Here is an 18,377-nt window from a genome sequence, read left to right on the forward strand (position 1 = left end):
AACAGTACATACAGGGGAGGAATAAGGTTTAAAAGAAGACAGGACAAATGAGCTATGTAATGTTTGACTGAAAATGATTAGGTAGATAATTGATGTATAATGTTTGCAACTGAGTGTGTTAGTACTGTCTGCGATGTGAAATGCTGGCAACTAGGATTCTGTCTGGTTTGTTTTCATTTATATAAATGTTGGATTGCTTATGTCATAAGTGATGGCTTAATAAAGATGTTTCTTGTTTAAAAAAAAACAGGCAGGAACTGAATAATTTATGTAATGTTGCTTAGGTTATAGGATATATATCAATATACATGAAGTATAATGTTTGTTAATGTTACATTGTTAATACAATTTGATTTATGTAAATGTGCCTATGTCACAAGTGATAATTCAATAAAGGTGTTAAAAAAAATCCTATGCAGATACACCTTCTTCACCTTCCAGTGGGGATAAAGTCAATTCCTGTATCCAAGGCACAGAGGTTAAAGTGTGGTAACTATACATGCTTGACAGGGACTTATCCTTGAAAGACAAAATGTTAATCACAAATGATAAAGCTATCAAAATGGTCAAATGCAACTTTCTTGCACTGTAAACAAAAACAGCAGCAACAACAAAAATCAATACAAAATGTAAAGACAGTATCAGCTTTAAGTATAGATGCAAAGATTCTGAAAACTAAAAACAAAAGGTTCATTACCTTGGTGCTGTCCTCCAAAGGAGATTAAATTCAACATAGGTGGGGAAGGACATCTCTGAGCCACTGCTCTCCTGAAATTAAGAAAACAAATTACACATTTACATTTTCTGTATCACCTGGATCTTCACCCCACAAACCAATCTTTTCCTCTATCCAAGCAGGAGACAGGAATTTCCCAGCCTGGACAAAAGCCATACAGTCCATTTTATTCCCTGTCTGAAGGGCCTAATCACCCTATTTAATCTCTGGAGAGAGAAGCGGCATGTGTTAGGGAGCAAACTACTCTGCTGAATACAGTGGACTTCCCTAACCCAGGAGCTCCTATCTTCTGCTGCATTTTTTTTTTTTTTACTGCTGAAGTCTCGGCTGGAAGGTGATGTGAAAACCCCACCACTATTCCATTTGTTGAAGATTAATCTGATATTTTATACCCTACCAGATTGTGGGTTTGAAATTCTCTCCCTTTCGTGCTGACAAGATGCATGGGGAAGTGATGTGAACCAGAGAACTGTCGTTACTGTTGCCTATGCTTGACATGCTCATTGAGTTACAACCCTAATCCCCATCCCTTGCGTATTGACATTCATGAAGTTTGGTTTGGCAATGAGGTGTTGTTCAGGAAGTGAGCTCCACCCTGAGCCCAGGGCAGACATGCTCCTAGATCCATGCTCTCTCTTCAACCCAACAGTCCCTTCATGCCCAAGCCTTTGTTAGGGTTATAAGACGCTGCATCTTCCACCAACACAATCCCTCCCACCATGACAGAATCACTGATCCTTCCCTGTTGTGCCTCAGATGCTTGAGCAGCTAATCAAGCCAAGCACGAGTTGCCTGGTCCATAGTCATGGTTTTATCCCTCTATGCTGTAGTGTGGCTATCTGCAGAATTTTTTCAAACTCCAATGAAGTCGACCCGCAATAAATAAGTCTGCCTCCAAATACATGCTTTCCATATTTGCTAGCGCCGTTTCATCACTAGCAGCATGTGCTCAATGGGCCTGTGCTCTGTGGGTGCAACAGCAAGTGCTTCCCTTAGGAGTTACTCAAGCAGTGAGTTTAGAGCTACCACCCATTCCCCAACTGGACAAGCCAGCAAAGGCCATTCACTTCCATTCACCCTGGCCCTTCCACTGCAGCACTAACAAAACTTGGGCTGTCTCAGTCTGGCCTTCGTCTCTTTAAACCATGAGAACAGATTAAATTACATTTAAATTTTATTCCAAAAAGTACATTAAACATGCGCATGAATCACATTCTGCTAGCTGCAAAATAATGGAGTTGCATATTGTTTCTGCTACACTGGCAAGGTCGTCCTATTGTTCTTTTAAATCACAGGCCAGAATCAACAACCCCAATGACTAGAAAATTATCACTTTAATTTTACCATTTTATATAACTTGATATTCACCTAGCCAGCACCACAATATAAAGGGACAGTGCCGTGCCTGACTGCATCTCAACCAACTTCTCGCCCAAGTGACAGATAAAACTGCTGGGGAGGAAAGAGAATGAGCTGCCAATGCCAGTGCTTCCACACTATGGGGAAGAAGTGGTTTCTGTCTCTTCAGAGGAGCACCATCTGCAGGAAGGCCAAAATGTCTGCACCATACGCAGAGATACACAGAAATGCTAATCCAGTCAATGAAAGCTTATACGCTAGTAAGGCAGTGTGGGTATGCAGAAATGTGCAACAATCCAAGGATCAGAGCAGTGGGTATTGCACTCTGGTTGCTGCCAAAAGGAGAAGTAATGAAGAAGCACTAAGAACATTTTCAGGGCTCCCTCACAAGATGCCGGCCATAATTCCTAGATCTTGTCTCTCCTTTCTGATGTCCTCATTTGCTACAAGAAAAAAATAAAATAAATGGGCCTATAAAGGATGAGGCTAAATGTTAACATGAAGAGAGGAAGAAGAATAAAAAGTGTACGAACAGCATCAAGTCTTTCAGGTTTATATCAGAATTAAACTCATTATAAAAATATCTAAATCTGTCTACAGATTCCTAGAGTATTAATTCGGATGTTGAGAAGTTGATAAAGCACTTCTTAAAATGAACCCCCCAAAGAATAAAGGATGAGATTAATCAGTATTACACACAGCTTTAACCGTTTCACTCTTAACGGCAGACATTCAGAATGAAATTATCTCCATCTCATTCTATGAAAAAATGCAATATTTAGCTGAAAATGCCATACTGTTGTGCCATCAAATTATTACTGTAATGGCCCAAAGGCCTAATAAGTATCCCTTTCTCAAAAGTAATAATTTAGTCATCAGCGACTCCAGACTTAGTCTATATAGCCAACACTAGGTGACTACAGTTAGCGATATAGACTCAACACTGATCAGACTGGATAAGAACAGGGTAACTAAATTAACAGATTAGTGCCAGGAGCCATGACATCACAAGGACCCTAATGATCCTTAAATCAGACAAATAAGACTGGGAGTGAAATACTTGAGGAGTACCACCCACAGCAACATGCAATAGAGACATGACAGAACTTACTTATGCATGCCTTGGTGGCAGAAAAGACACTGTTCTGGAGTATCAAGCCATCATACAGAAAGATGCCTAGATAGCAAAACAAGATAATTGGCTTTAACCACTGGTCATACAGTTGATTAGATCTAAGCAAATCCCCTATGTATTAATCTGGATAAAATGTTAGATAAACCTTCCTGTTTCATTAGGAATGGCTTACACCTCTTTTAAAAACGCTTCTGCATACTGCCAAAGTTTGTTGCCCACATAGTGCCCTTTTAAGCAGAGATCCAGTAATGGGCATTCCAACACAGCAGGGTCAGACTCAAATTTGGACAAAATCAAGGTGGAACTACTCGATGTTTAAGAATTTAAATAAAAAGATACCAGAACTTGAGGTACTCCTGCAACTAGAACTCACTCATATTTGTGTGCTTACTGAGAATGCAATGACAGCACACCACCAAAATCAGAGTCTTTAGGTCTTCAGGTAACTGCTGAAGAATAGCTCTATGTCAGAAACATCACCACCTCATGTAAAATTACCCACAACCTTAACTTGGGGCTCTTACATAAGCAAATCACCATTTACAAATCCAGCTATTACTTTATCGCTAGCTATAGATCCTCACTCAATATGCAACATGAATCAAGGAAATTATCTTATCGCTGGGGGGTTAAACATTAAACTAAATATCTTCATGCTAGGGGACTTAAATTACCCAACCATGGATTGGTGCACACATACCTTTAAAAATGAATACGCTCAGTATTAACTAAACTTTATTAATATGAATGCATGAGAGCAAATTATAAAACTACATAATGGAGACCAATACCCTTGACCTGGGTCCATATCATCCTAGCTCCTGCCTGTACCTTACCTCTCATCTCCTCATTCCTGGTTAAAGCTGACCAAAGTCATCTTCTCTGTCAGTCCCTACTGGCATCACCCCACCATCAAATGAGGCAATCTTTAGGGACGTCTACAAGCTGAAATAGGTCTGTTTTGGTGACCTAGATAAAACTGCCAATACTCCCTCCAAAATGGACATGAGCAGAGTGAGACAGAGAGAGAGATGCAGCATTCAACTCTCGACTTCTACCAGCACTTAAGCAGCTGCACAGAAAAGTCAATACTCACCTGTGCTAAACAGACCAGACAAACATCAGCAAGGAACTTAAGAGCATTACCAGAGAAAGTGAAGTATGAGCTTAAGGCTACTACATATAGCAAAGGAAACTACAAATCTTTTGTAAGTTACGTTAAGAAATGAAATATTTAATGACAATGTTCTGAGCTCATCCATAACATCATGCACATTCTGATCCCAATCACAGAGCTAATATCATAGCAATCAAGCAGTACTAACTTTACTCCACCTACTCATACTGCTGCCCCACTACCCCTGAACATTTTTGTTCCTCCTAAAATCATTTACATCTCAGAATATGTGCCACAGCAAAAAGTAATACTTCCATGGGACCACATAATATAATGGGCTACATTCTCATCAGTGCCACATTTTCATTATCAGAGCTCCTACTTAACCTTAGCCTATATATTGGGTTTGTGCCTGATGCTTGGAGAACAAGCACTGCAACTCCCACATACAAGGGAGGCCTCTCTACAGACCCAGGTAATTACAGGGCCATCTACCTTACCAGCTTTATATCATGGAACAGGTCACAGCAAAACTCACTAATGCAGACATAGTCAACTTAAATGATCTAAACGCTAATCAGTGTGGTTCTGAAAAGGGCAGGCCTTGTCTCCTGAATCTAGTAAACTATGATGAAAAGGTTGCAGAGACTGTGGACAGTGGTCACTCTGTGAACTAGAAGAGCTTAAATACTATGCTTACCCTTAGATTGCAAATTGACTGATCAATAGATCTCAGGTTGTAAAAGATGCTTTTACCCTCTACTAATATAAAATTGTAACTAGCAGGGCACTGCATGGTTTAGTGCTGGCTCCATCTTTAACATTTTGTGGATATTCAAGCCAATATCTCAGAACTGTGGTTGATCACATTTGCTGATGACTGCAACTTGGTACTATTATCCCCTCATCCAATGATACTAAAAACAGTGCTAGCAAGGGTTTGAATACTCACATATCTGCTATACTAAAACTGGTCTCAAGCTAAATGAAAAAATGACAGTCTAGTATAATTCAACAAAAATGTTATTTCATACTCAGAAGCATTAAGAACATACTAGGCAAGCGATCACAAGGGCCATAAGATGCCTAGTCATATACACCTTTAAAAACATGTTCATCAAGCAGAGTTATATGTGATAACATTGGTGTAAAGTTGTGTCTACTCATTTATACATTACAACTTGCACCCATCTTCAAACAGATATGGCCATGAGAGAGCTGGAACTTCATGTTTCCACCATAATCAGGAAATGTTTTCATCTGGCCCAGTTAATTTCCAAGGGAATATACTCAGACCCAACATGTGCAAATACAAGCTTTCCACTCACTTGATAAGGTCTCATAATTTTCCAGCCAAGAAAATTAAATACCTTAAATCCTTCAACTATCCTGACAGATTAGGGAAATCTCCTTATAGCCCAGCTGCTTCAGGTGACTTGTGTCTCATTTTTTGAGCCATGAAAGACCCAGTCCTATTTGACAACCTACTCCTTTGCAAAAAAATAAAAATACAGCTGCGTAAGTAAAGTTGCCATAATGTTAGATGTTTGAATAGATCACTGCTGCCAAAGCTGTATGGGTTTTATCTTACCAGGGATATAATAAGTCTTTGGGGACCTTCCACATGCCATCCATGTGACAATAAAATCAGTGGTTAGGACACCACCTGTTCAGAGCCTTCTTACCACAGAAAAAGGAGGCTACAGCCTTAAAACTAGGAATATGCTAGAAAAATAAAAACATTGTGCATATACATTGTGGCAGAAATAACATAAGAAAAGATGGATGGAGGGAAGGTGCGGCTCCTGCAACAGTCATCTACTTGAACATATACTGTCATGCCACTTTTACTTACACAACTGCACTATGTTGATCATTAGATCACTGTGGCAGTAGCCTAAAATGTATGGATAGATTATCAGAGCTTAGAAATCCAGGAAACAAAGACTTAGGGTCCAAAACCCTGGAGAATGGTCCTTGCAAAACCTACTCTAGATTTAGAAAAGGAGTCTAGCATGTAGTGTTTTGTGAAAGTACATATGAGGACCATGTTGTTGCGTCTAAGATGCTCCTAGACTTCACTCTATTTCAAAATGAAACAGAAGATGCCAAAGTCCTGATAGGATGGGCACTAATCCTACCTCTAGGTTGGTTAAACAGAATAATGCCCTGGAGTTTATACACATGGAAATCACCAAAGATAAAGTCCCTTACCATGTCCTAGACAATTATAGGTCACCATCTATGCCCCAAGAATCCCACAACTCGTACCTAGACCTGCTGGAGGTACTCACCATCTAGCCAAATGCCTTATTCATGGGAGACTTCAACTATACCATTACAGACTGGGAAAAATAAACTGCATCCAACCTACAGGCACAATGTTTCCTGAACTTTAACAAATACCCTTTACCAAATAGTGCACACTCCCACCAGAGGTTTAAACATACTGGACTTAGTACTTACCAATATAGAAGAGCACTGCAAAAAATTAAAAACATGGAAAACCCAGCTAAACCTGTAACAGTTAGGAACTATTGTAAAGCAAACATCGTATTAAAAAACAAGTTTGTCAAAACACAATGCCCCGCCTAATTCTGAGTTCACTCAACCTATACAGAATTGTTCACAGAAACCCTATACAACCATGTTGTTATACAAAGTAAGCTCAATAAAAAATCCAAAAATAATCCACACTGGTGGAATCTTAACCTTAACAAGGTGTATAACAAAAGGAAAAAATTCATGGCCAAAACCAGAAAGAGCAACTCTGATAATGACAAGAGCTCACTAATTAAATTAAACCGGGAACTAAGAGAACTAATTAAATGCAACAAGGCCAATTAGGAGGTCAAGTTAGCCTCTCAGACTAAAGACGATTTCAAAGCCTTTTACAGCTACGTCCAAAACCTGAAAGGTAGCACAGAGCAGTGGGCTGAACTGGTGGTAAATGGTACCACCTTCACAGAGTAGAGTGACATGACCTATCAGGACCACCTGAGTCACTTTTCAACTACAGATAAAAAAAGAAATTGATGTACCACATGAATGGATGACTGCCCTCTTTATAAGGGTGGACCATCAACCAGCCATGGAAACTACAGACCCATAAAAGTCTGACTAGTCTAATATGCAAGGTCACAGAATCAATCATGGAAATGATCAACAAAGACCTTGGCAAACTACAGACACTAGACCCACCCAAGTTTGGTTTTGTCAAAGGAAAGTCATGCCTACTTAACCAGGTAGACTTCTTTGAGAGGATCACACCAAGGAAATGAATGAGGGGGAACTGTGCATACTGCCTATCTAGACTTGGCTAAGTTGTTCAACACAATGCCTCACTCGGGTGTTATTGACAAACTTATTAACCTAGCCATAAATCCCTACATAGTTTCATAGGTAGACACTGGGCTATCTGCCCAAAGGCATATATTAGCCCAGCCACGTTATGCGGTATTCACCGCCCCTTTGGTTACTTCCCTAGGCCCTTGATCTAGCAGCTAGAACCCTTGGACCCCTATCTAGTAGAGCTGTTGGTATGATCCCTGGTGTGAACGTTCTGTTACCCATCCACTCGTCAAGGTTCCTCTTGAAGAGTGATAGTGAGGGGCTCTGTCTTGTATAGATTGGGACCTTGTTCCATAACAAGGAAAGTCTTTGAGAAGGGAATCTATCCCTCCAGCATGTTCTATTCATTGTTGTGCTGAGCAGGGCTGGCCTTAGCTGATATGGCGCCCTAGGCAAAGCAGTGCTCTGGTGCCCCTTAAGCCCCACCCACGTTATACTCATGAAACACCCCTACAAGCCACACCAACAGGTATGTCATGCCCCAAAAAAGCCACTGCAGTCATTCACTTCCCAAGAAAACCAGTCCAGTCATTTTCTTTAATTATTTAAATGCATAAAAGAAAGGATACCTTGTAATGTAGTTTAAACTGCAAGTAAAGATGGAAATTTCCTTCAATAAACCTGCTTTATCTGTTGCTCCTTCACACATACTTTACTATAAAAATCATGTTTTCAGAAAATAGAAGCCTATGTGCCTTGGTTCAAAGGGTTGCTTAAGTTAACCTAAACAGCTTAATTTACTCTGGGTAGGCGAGCAAACCTTACAACTCAGAAAAGTAGAATAGCAACCTCTCTCCACCCTGTGTACAGAAGCTTAAGCTAAAATAGCACAAACACAGATAGCCATTTAATAAACAATACAATCTTACAATGAAAAGAGGCTTAGCATGAACAGCAACATTTTCTGCCACTGAAATTGCATGAAAACCCATATTTATAGAAAATGCATCTGGCACATGAAACTTACACATGCTCTCTGATACACCTTCCTCGTATTAAATTACATTCCTTGTATAATATAGCACACTTGTTAGACCGTGTTTTAAACTTATTTTAAAAATTTTTCCAGTAAGCAAAGAAATAAAACACATGAACCAATAATGACAAAACTGCCCAGTTCAGAACATTTCCATCATAAAAGTCTACTCAAACTCGTACAATCCACCAGTATCAGTAAATATGCACATTCTCTGCAGAAGTAAATGTCATCTAAGTAATTCCACATTAAAGAGATCTGTAAAATCTATAACTAATGAACAGACTGCTGCTAGCAATCAACTTAATATTTCATTGTTTTGTCTGCAAATAAAGTGCCTGTTGCCCTTGAGGAATAAATTGCCTATGTTGCATTAAAAAATAAGTTAGTAATACTGCAATATGGAAGGAGGGCAAACTGATAAGTTCATAGTTACTAGGTATCTCCGCCAAAGAGGTCATTCTCAGGACTGCAGCATCCACTCCCTTTAAAAGTGCAACACAGTACAGTATTAGCAATCCATTCATGGGGGAATAGAACCCTAGTCTTCTGCATCAAAAGCAAGCATTCTACCAGTTGTGCTATTAACAAAACAAACAGATTTGGCAGAAGAAAAATGTGTGGACTGAGTCCCCCTTATCAAACTCTACTTGTACTTTCCAATTAGATTAGCCAGTCCATTAATATTCAATTAGATAACAGTATAACCCACATATAGTCAAATGTAATGTCTTTCTATCCATTTATGAAAAGTAAATAAAAATAAAGTTATGCAATTATGAACTTCATTACCCAGAAAAGTAGATACAGTGAGATGACAGTCATTCAAACCTGTTTGTCTTTGCAATACTATAACAGTGTACAATAACAAAAATAGATAAGAAAAACAGGACAACATTTATACTACCCAGTATCGTCCAAGGACAGTGTTGAAATCTTCTAACATAAAACAAATATGCTGGGAGAATGAGGTGCACATTCATAAAGGATGCAACAAATGTGCATGCACCATACATAAAGTAACTCCGTCTCACATACACACAACATTCTGCAGCTAAACAAGTAAAAGGAAACTTAAAACACACATCAGTCTACAGCTAAGTAAGTAAAAGGTTAAAACACACATCAGTTTCTCCTCCCTGCAGCCATATGCAGTACAAGTTAAATAAGTAAAAAGTTAAGGTTTCTCCTGCCTGGAGCCGTTACAAGATTAAAACACACACCACTTTTTCCTGCCTGCTGCCTGCATCTGTTTGTACACAGTATGAGTTTAAAAAGTAAAAGGTTAAGGTTTCTCCTACCTGCAGCTGTACACACAGTAAAAAGTACAACTTAAGTAAAAAGTTAACAGTAAAAGGCCGACTTAAATAAATAAAAGTTAAGGATTCTCCTCCCTGCAGCCATTAACAAACAGTAAAGCACATGACGACACACAGTTAAATAAGCAAAAGGTTTCTCCAATGTTTCAGTTTCTTCTGCAAAAGTATGCGTTCAATAACTAAAAGGTTAAGGGTTAAGGTTTCTCTTGCCTGCAGCCGTTAACACACAGTAAGGTAATACCATAAATCAATGTTAAACACAGTTTTCTGCAGCTGTTAAGTAAAACAAAATGTTTTTAACACACAGTAAAAGTAATGCTTGAGAAGCTGAGCCGGGGATGAAAAATGTGCTCTCAAATAAGTAAAATTTCTCCTGTCTGCAGCCATTAACACACAGTAAAGTACACGACGACACACACAGTTAGATAAGTAACTAAGATAAGATTTCTTCAATGTTTCAGTCTCCTGCTAAAGTACGAGTTAAATAAGTAATAGCCTAATTAAGGGTTATTAAGGTTTCTCCTGCCTGCAGCCGTTAACACACAAGGTAATACCATAAATGTTAAATACAGTTTGTTTACTGCAGCCATTAGGTAAAACAAAATGTTTTTAACGCAGTAAAATGAATGAGGAGCTGAGGGGTGGGGGGGGGGGAGATGTGCTGTAAAATAAGAAAAGTTTCTTCTGGCTGCAGCTGTAAGTAAATAAAAGAAGCAATTTTTACCTCAGAAGCTGGCCCGGGGAAGAAACATGTGCTCTCAGACCGGTCTGCACTCTGCAGGAGCTGAAGTCATCTCGTACATCCTGCATGTGATGACGACAGGGGTTTAGAAAAAAAAACAGAAAATTAAAGGGGCCACGCGGGAATATAAAAGCTTGGAGACTCGAACCGCGAAGTAAGTTTTTCTTTTTTTAAGCTGTTCTAGCCAACCTGCAGCTGTAAGTGGGAGGGCGCTCACCCCGTCCCCATAGTTCCGGCTTCCGGTTACATTTCAGCAGGGCGACGAGAAGAGCGCAAACTTTGTTAATCAAAATAAATAAAAAATGCGCCCTTCAAGAGGCTGGCCTTTACGGCGCCCTAGGCGGTCGCCTAGTTCGCCTATGCCTAAGGCCGGCCGTGGTGCTGAGGTTTATATCCCTAGAGCGTGTAGCTCGAGTGGATTTGGTTTTGCTAAGATGGAGCATGTTCAACAGTTCTGGGTTGGACATGGCTCTGTATGTTAGACAGAGATCGCCTCTGAGAAGGTGGTATGCAACAGAGAAAAGCCTTAGTTTTTTCAATCGTGCTGCATAGGGCAACTGTTTGAGGCCAGTAATCCTCTTAGTGAGGTACCTCTGTAGTCTCTCCAGCTGCTGGAGATGTCTAGCCAGGTACATTCCAATTGGTGCATTGTACTCAATAATGGGTCTGATAAGGGAAGTGTAGAGGGGCACCACTACATCCTTAGATCTTGAAGCGAACCCTTTCGTGATCAGATGGGTCACATAGAAGGATTTTGTAACATGGTTATCAAAGGAAAGCTGACTATCTACTTGGTCCCTAGATCCCTTATTACTGCTTCAGATTTTAGGGGGTTACCTCCTATGTGGCAGTTTGCGGGTACTCTTTTTTCTAAAGGGGATTACTATGCATGTTTTAGCATTTAGCTTGAGACCATGGCTTTGACACCATGCATCAGTCTCGTTAAGGCCCTTCTGGAGGAAATTCATGTTTAGACTCTATTATAGCACCCAGTTTGCAGTTGTCCGCAAACTTGGTCAGCCACAGCCCTTCAGTGCTTGCCTGTACTTCTGAGAAGTATATGCCAAACAGGAGGGGCCCCAGGACAGAGCCGAGGCACACCGCTCGTTACTGGCCTGGATTCGGACATAGACCCCGCTACTCTTACTTTGTGGGATCTGTCTGAGAGCCATTTTGTGATCCATCTTGTGATGTAAGGGTTTATGCCCAGGTTGGTGAGTTTATCAATAATACCCGAATGGGGAATGGTGTCAAATGCTTTAGCAAGGTCAAGGCAAGCCGTGTGTACCTCTTTTCCCTTATCTATAGCCTGAGTAACTTTCTCAAAGAAGTCCACCAGGTTCAGGAGGCATGATCTGCCCTTGACAAATCAGAACTGTGTGGGGTCAAGTGTTTGGAGGTTCCCAATCTCTCCATTTATGAGTTCCATAATGATTCGCTCCATTGCCTTACAGATCAGACTGGTCAGGCTTATTGGTCGGTAGTTCCCAGGGTCAGTTGTGGGTCCACCCTTGTGCAGTGGAACCACCGTTGTTGTGCGCCATTCTATGGGCACATATCCTGCCAAGAGGCTGGGACTGAACAGGGTATGCAGATGCGGGGTTAATTCATTTTGGAGCTTGCGCATGACACAGCCCGGGACACCATCTGGTCCCATGGCGGCAGTGTTTTAAGCTTTAGATAGAGCCTTATTAACCAACTTATCAGTAATAATTGGAGTTGCACAACCCCCTGGAATAGTAACAGGCCCTGTAGGTGGTGGTGGGGGATTTGCACTGAACCTGTTAGCCAAGATGTTGGCAATGTCAGTGGGGTCAGTGTATTTTGCTCCATTTGGTACTAGCTCAGAACAGACCTGAGCGTTGCCATTTAGGTTTTTGACGTAACCATAGAAGGCCTTATGGTTATCCTTGGCAACTGTCTTTTTGAAATTGGCTTTAGTTGACTTGATGAGGGCCCTCAATTTCTTACTAAAGCTGATCAGGGAAGATTTTTCTACTTGAGATTTGCCCTTTTTTTGTATAAGTCTCCTCCTTTTATTGTATAGTTTGCTTATGGCCGGGGTCCACCAGACTGGTTTCTTCTTGCTTGAGGAAGGAGTCTTGGTTTTATTTGGGATAGCACGGTCCATGCAATCCTGAAGATGTATATAAAGTGCCTTGGTGTAGGATTCTGCATCCTGGATATCATTATCCTTCTGCAAGGGGACAGTGAAGCTTTCCACTTCTGACGCAAGTAGTTTGAAGTTTGCTTTGGAATGGTTTTTTATGATGGTTTCTTTGACTGGGGGAGGTGGAGGGGTGAGGATGTCTAGGGTTATCAGTTTGTGGTCTGATCTGACCAGAGAGGGAGTGATAACGGGTGTGGTACAATGGGCGCCCATATTTGTGATGACTAAATCCAATATGTTGTCCCCTCTAGTGGGGGAACATACCAGTTGTTCAAGGGCATTTGAATGTATAAATTCTATGAACCGCTGGGCATAGGAGTTAGAACTTTGGTAGTTCGCCCAGTCTATACCAGGGTAGTTGAAATCACCCAAAATTATGGTGTTAGGTAGGACCTTTATATTTTCCAATGCCTCAAGGAATGCTGAGTGAGCATCTTGAGACATGGTGGGCGATCTATAACTGGCTATGACTTGAAATGCGATTTTGCCTACTGATAGTTACGCATGGATAATCTCTGGGGCATCATGCTGCGCCACTAACCTGGAGATGTGGGTATCCTTGATGAATATGGATACACCTCCGCCCTCTGTACTGAGGCCGGAAGGTATGATATGAACTGTAACCTGGTAGTGCTGGGGTGCTCTCTGGAGCCTTGAACCAGGTTTCCATCACTGCACAAACATCAATTTTCTCCATACTGAGGAGTGCCTCGAGTGCGTGCATTTTGAGGTTGAGACTTCTGGCGTTGAGTAGCATTTCCCTTAGTTTTTGGTTACCTGTGCTGGTTACAGTGGTTGGTTTGTCCTTTGAGCCTTGCCTAAAAAAGGCACTATGGGGACGGCAAGAGCCTTGGCCAGTATTCAAAAGCCTGGGGGTGACCGGTGCAAACCATCTCTGGCGAAACAGTGAGGCTTGTCTATCATGTCATCCGAGGCAGAATGACACTGGATCCCCTTAGAATGACACCAAAAGCTTAGCCAATTGTTGAAATTGATCATTTTGTCTTTATATTGTGGTATCATTCTAGGTGAAGGTAGTATGCTACTCAAGGTCAGGGTCATACCAGCTTGGGCTACATGATCAGAGAGCTCCTCAATGTCTCTTTTCATGTGGTCCAGGGAGGTACGTCTTAGATCATTCACACCAACATGTACAATGACAGTGTCATACTTGTACTTGTTCTGGAGTGACCTAAGTGCCTGTGTTATGTGGCGGATCCTAGCACCCGACAGGCAGCTGACAGTAACCTTCTCCTTGTTCAGTCTGGTGAGTGGAACATCTGTGTGCCTTACTATAGAGTCTCCTATTACAAGTGTGTTGGGTATGGTGCTTTGCCTTAGGGGCGGTCGTGAGGCACACTGCTGAGGTGAATTATGTGTTTTCTGGCTTGTGTTTGGAGGTGCAAGTTGCTTGCTTGTCTGCTTTGGAGGGCACTGTTTCTTTTTCAGATTGGTACCTAGTGCCTCCGAATATGTTTTTGTGTATTTATGTGTATGTTTTGCCGGTGCTTGTTTTGTAGATCCATGTGTGACTGGTGGTGTGATGCTAGTGTGTCTCTTCTCCTCTTCTCCTCTTGACTGCTGTTACAGTCATGGGTTGAGAGCACTTAGTCTCCAGTCTGGCTGTGTATTTGCATCTCTCACAAGTGTTTGTGTCTAGAGGTAAGAGGAGAGGGTTGTCTGTATACATGAGGCAGTTGTGACATTGCCTCAGGATGCTCAATTCCCCCTGATGAACTGGAGAGTACACCTGAAGCTGACCTCTGGACATGCTTGGAAAAGTAAATTTCACTTGTCTTGCTGTATTATAATAGTGCTGTCTAGGATATTTGGAAAATAATAGTGCTGTCTAGGAGATTTGGACAAGTGCTGATTTGGGTTATGCAAGTGCTGCAATAAGAGCAGTTGATCTGAATCACTTGAGTTGAGGCTTGCCTAGTTCTAAGGGAAAATTTGCAGCGCACACTTTGTGGAACCAGTAATAGTATACCCCAGCTAACCGGCGCTGCCTAACGCTGCTCTGTGCGCAAGACCGCACAAAAAGAGACTTGCAGGGTTTTAAGAGAGAGAGAGAGAGATCAAGGAGTTTGAAATGAACCCAAAATGGCCAATAAAACTACAGTTTCTAGGCAGTAACCACTCAGAGACAGGCAGTCTGCTCAGTGTTAACCACTGCCACTGGTGAACACAGACACTTCCCTTTAGCCCAAGTAAGCACTGGCCTCCAAGAAACTTGCAAACAGTTCAGAACAGCAACTCTGTAACTGAACTTTTTTTTAAATTATAGAAAGTGGGAAAATAGCAAGATTTTTTTTTGTTTTTGTTTAGGGATAGCAGAGACACACAAGTAGCAAACTAGTCAGAACAGTGCAATAAATGACCCCAACACGTGTGTGCTAGGTCAGAGGCAGGTAAAATGCAATTTTAAGAAAAAACGATTTTAAATTAAGTGCAACACAAAAATGCAATAAACAGGCTCTAGGTATGTTCTAAATACTGTTTCTAACACGGATATCAACTTTTGCAAGCAAGAAAACGCCGAAAAGCAGGCGGCAATGCAGTTTTTCTAAGAAATAAATCAGAAGAAAATACTTAAAATCTCAAAAGTAGCTCCTTTCTTCTCTCAGCATTTTCTCCTCTTGGTAGGTGCTTCAGCAACAACTATCAACCCTGGAAAGATGCCAAAACCACGCGGCTGCAGGGTTTTAAGAGAGAGAGAGAGATCAATGAGTTTGGAATTGACCCAAAATGGCCAATAAAACTACAGTTTCTAGGCAGTAACCACTCCTACAGGGTTAGGCAGGCTGCTCAGTGTTAACCACTGCCACTGGTGAACACAGAGGCTTCCCTTTAGCCCAAGTAAGCACTGGCCTCCAAGAAACTTACAAACAGTTCAGAACAGCAACTCCGTAAATGAACTTGTTTTAAATTATAGAAAGTGGGAAAATAGCAAGATTTTTTTGTTTTTTTTTGTTTAAGTATAGCAGAGAGACACACAAGTAGCAAACTAGTTAGAACAGTGCAATACATGACCCCAACACGTGTGTGCTAGGTCAGAGGCAGGTAAAATGCAATTTTAAGAAAAAATTATTTTAAATTAAGTGCAACACAAAAATGCAATAAACAGGCTCTAGCTATGTTCTAAATACTGTTTCTAACACAGATATCAACTTTTGCAAGCAAGAAAATGCCGAAAAGTAGGCGGCAATGCAGTTTTTCTAAGAAATAAATCAGACGAAAATACTTAAAATCTCAAAAGTGGCTTCTTTCTTCTCTCAGCGTTTTCTCCTCTTGGTAGGTGCTTCAGCAACAACTATCAAGCCTGGAAAGACCTAACTTGCTAGACTGTCAGCTGGATCACAGATGGGACCCAAGATGGAGGTGGTCTCACCAATCCTGACACCAAAAAAGACCAGTCACCAGTAGAGTACCTCAGGGCTCCGCAATGGGCCTGCATATGTTTGATATCTACTTCTCGCAGGTCGAGATTAATATAGAGGGCCTGTAGCTCACTAAGTTTGTAGAAGGCTGCAAACTGGGTTCTATCATAGATTCCACCCATGACACCAACATCCTGCAAGAGGGTCTAACACAGAAAAATAACTACTGCCAAAGTCATGGACTAAAACTCTGTGCAAAGAAGTGCATTAAAGTGCCTTTTGGGAAAAAGTCCACCCAGGTTAGTTACTTCAACGATAAGATACCCTTAAGAGTTCACACAGTAGTTAAGGATATGGGAACATATGTAGACAATTATCTGGCCTTTGACCAACACGTAGCCAAGCTAGTGAGAAATTCATTCTATGTAGCCCATCAAGTAAGGGTATGGCATCCAGGTCCAAAGAAGTTATAGTACCACTTTACTCAGCCCTTATCAGACCCATCGAGTACAATGCCCCCTTCAGCATGTACCTGACTAGGCATATGCAACAGCAGGAATGCCCACAGAAGCTCTTCACCATGAGAACCCAGAGTATTAACACATAATCCTATAGAAATCACCTTAAAGCCCTATCTCTATACTCAAGTCTCCTACTGGTAACTGAGAGGTGATCTATGCCTGGCATATAAGGCATTCTCAGATCCAGCCATGATGGAACTTTTGCACATGTGCGAAATGAATAGCACCAGAAACAGTAGATCCAAGTATTTAAACGTTGCTTATAGCATACACAGAACATACTGGCAAGACGGATCCCTATGCACTGGATCAAGCTTCCCCATTCATGTGAAGCAGAGTTTATCACTAACCCTATTCAAATGTAACCTTGACCACTGGATGGGAAATCAAAAATTCACCCGCAGTCTGGTCCCCATGTCTCTGAAAGACAGAAGCAGTCTGTAAATATTCCCTAACATACCCCCCCTCACTAAACCTTTAGAAAACACCTAATTAACATACCTCTCCAAAGAGATGCCCATGTTACATGGGGGCACAACTGGGTTGGGTTGTGCAGTTAGACTTAGGAAAGCCCTGATGGTCATTAACCTAGTACATACATATGAACCTAGGAAGTGGCTTATTATAGTGGGTACAACAAAAAGTATTGGCATGGACAGCCATTTGGAAATTAACTATTTTGACACTGGGTTGTCCCCTTATCTTACCTCACTGGAAATGAACAATTGATCAGAATACCTACAGGATTTAGCTCTGTCAAAATAGTACCTGAGCTGACTGTACATATCAAGAGTTCTCACCTTCTTGATTTTTGTTCTGGAAAGAAAATGGGGAGATGGATAGTCTGACTCTGTAAACTCTGAAACCACTTTAAGCATAAATGAAAGATTTGTTCTCGCAGATACCCTACTACCTTTATGAAAAATGAGAGAAGACTGACCCACCATAAGAGTTTGTAACTCAAATACTCTTCTTGCAAATGTCAGAGTAGCAGGAACCATGTTTTCTAAGACAAAAACCTCAATTCAACCTCATTAGCTGGTTGAAATGGATAAAGTGTTAGTTTTTCAAAAGTAAATTAAGATCCCAAGGAGGACTCGCCTGTTTTCTAGGTGGATGGATATGCAGAACTTCCAAAAGATTCTTGACTTGAGACTGCTTAGAAAAGGGAGGGAGTTCCTTGGGCAGACAAGATAATATGGATGAAAGCTGCATCTTTATAGAAAGCTAGGCAATTCATACAACAAACTGAAAAAAAAAAAACGAGGCATACTGGCCTTATAGAAGTCTTAGTTCATACTAGAAAATCTCTTCCATGTATTCACGTATGATTTCCTACTAGGGAATTGCTATGGTAACTGATTAATACACCTGATGAATGTATTTAAGACAAAGGTTTTAACATTATTGTTGTATCTGAAGATGTTTAATTTTGTTGGAAGAAAGTGCTAATAAAGTTCTTTTTTCGACATTAAGCCAGTTCCCTTTGGATTTTTGGATTTATTGTAGCAGTTGGTTTGTTTATCCGGTTTCCACTAGACTTGCCACAGTACTTCTTTTCACCAGTTTGT

The 18,377-nt window shown here is 41.0% G+C and overlaps 1 protein-coding gene across 1 annotated transcript in view; it reads right to left on the bottom strand.

Moving 5' to 3' along the window:
* PPT1 (palmitoyl-protein thioesterase 1) overlaps positions 1–18,377 on the bottom strand; it is a 602,088-nt gene that overhangs the window by 488,080 nt on the left and 95,631 nt on the right. The window contains exon 3 of the mRNA XM_044084806.1: positions 698–768. Coding sequence (XP_043940741.1) covers positions 698–768 — 71 coding nt within the window. The remainder of the gene's footprint in view (positions 1–697; positions 769–18,377) is intronic.

Source organism: Protopterus annectens, chromosome 1.part1, assembly GCF_019279795.1.
Source record: "Protopterus annectens isolate FY-2018-M chromosome 1.part1, PAN1.0, whole genome shotgun sequence".
Classification (NCBI taxonomy): domain Eukaryota; kingdom Metazoa; phylum Chordata; order Ceratodontiformes; family Protopteridae; genus Protopterus; species Protopterus annectens.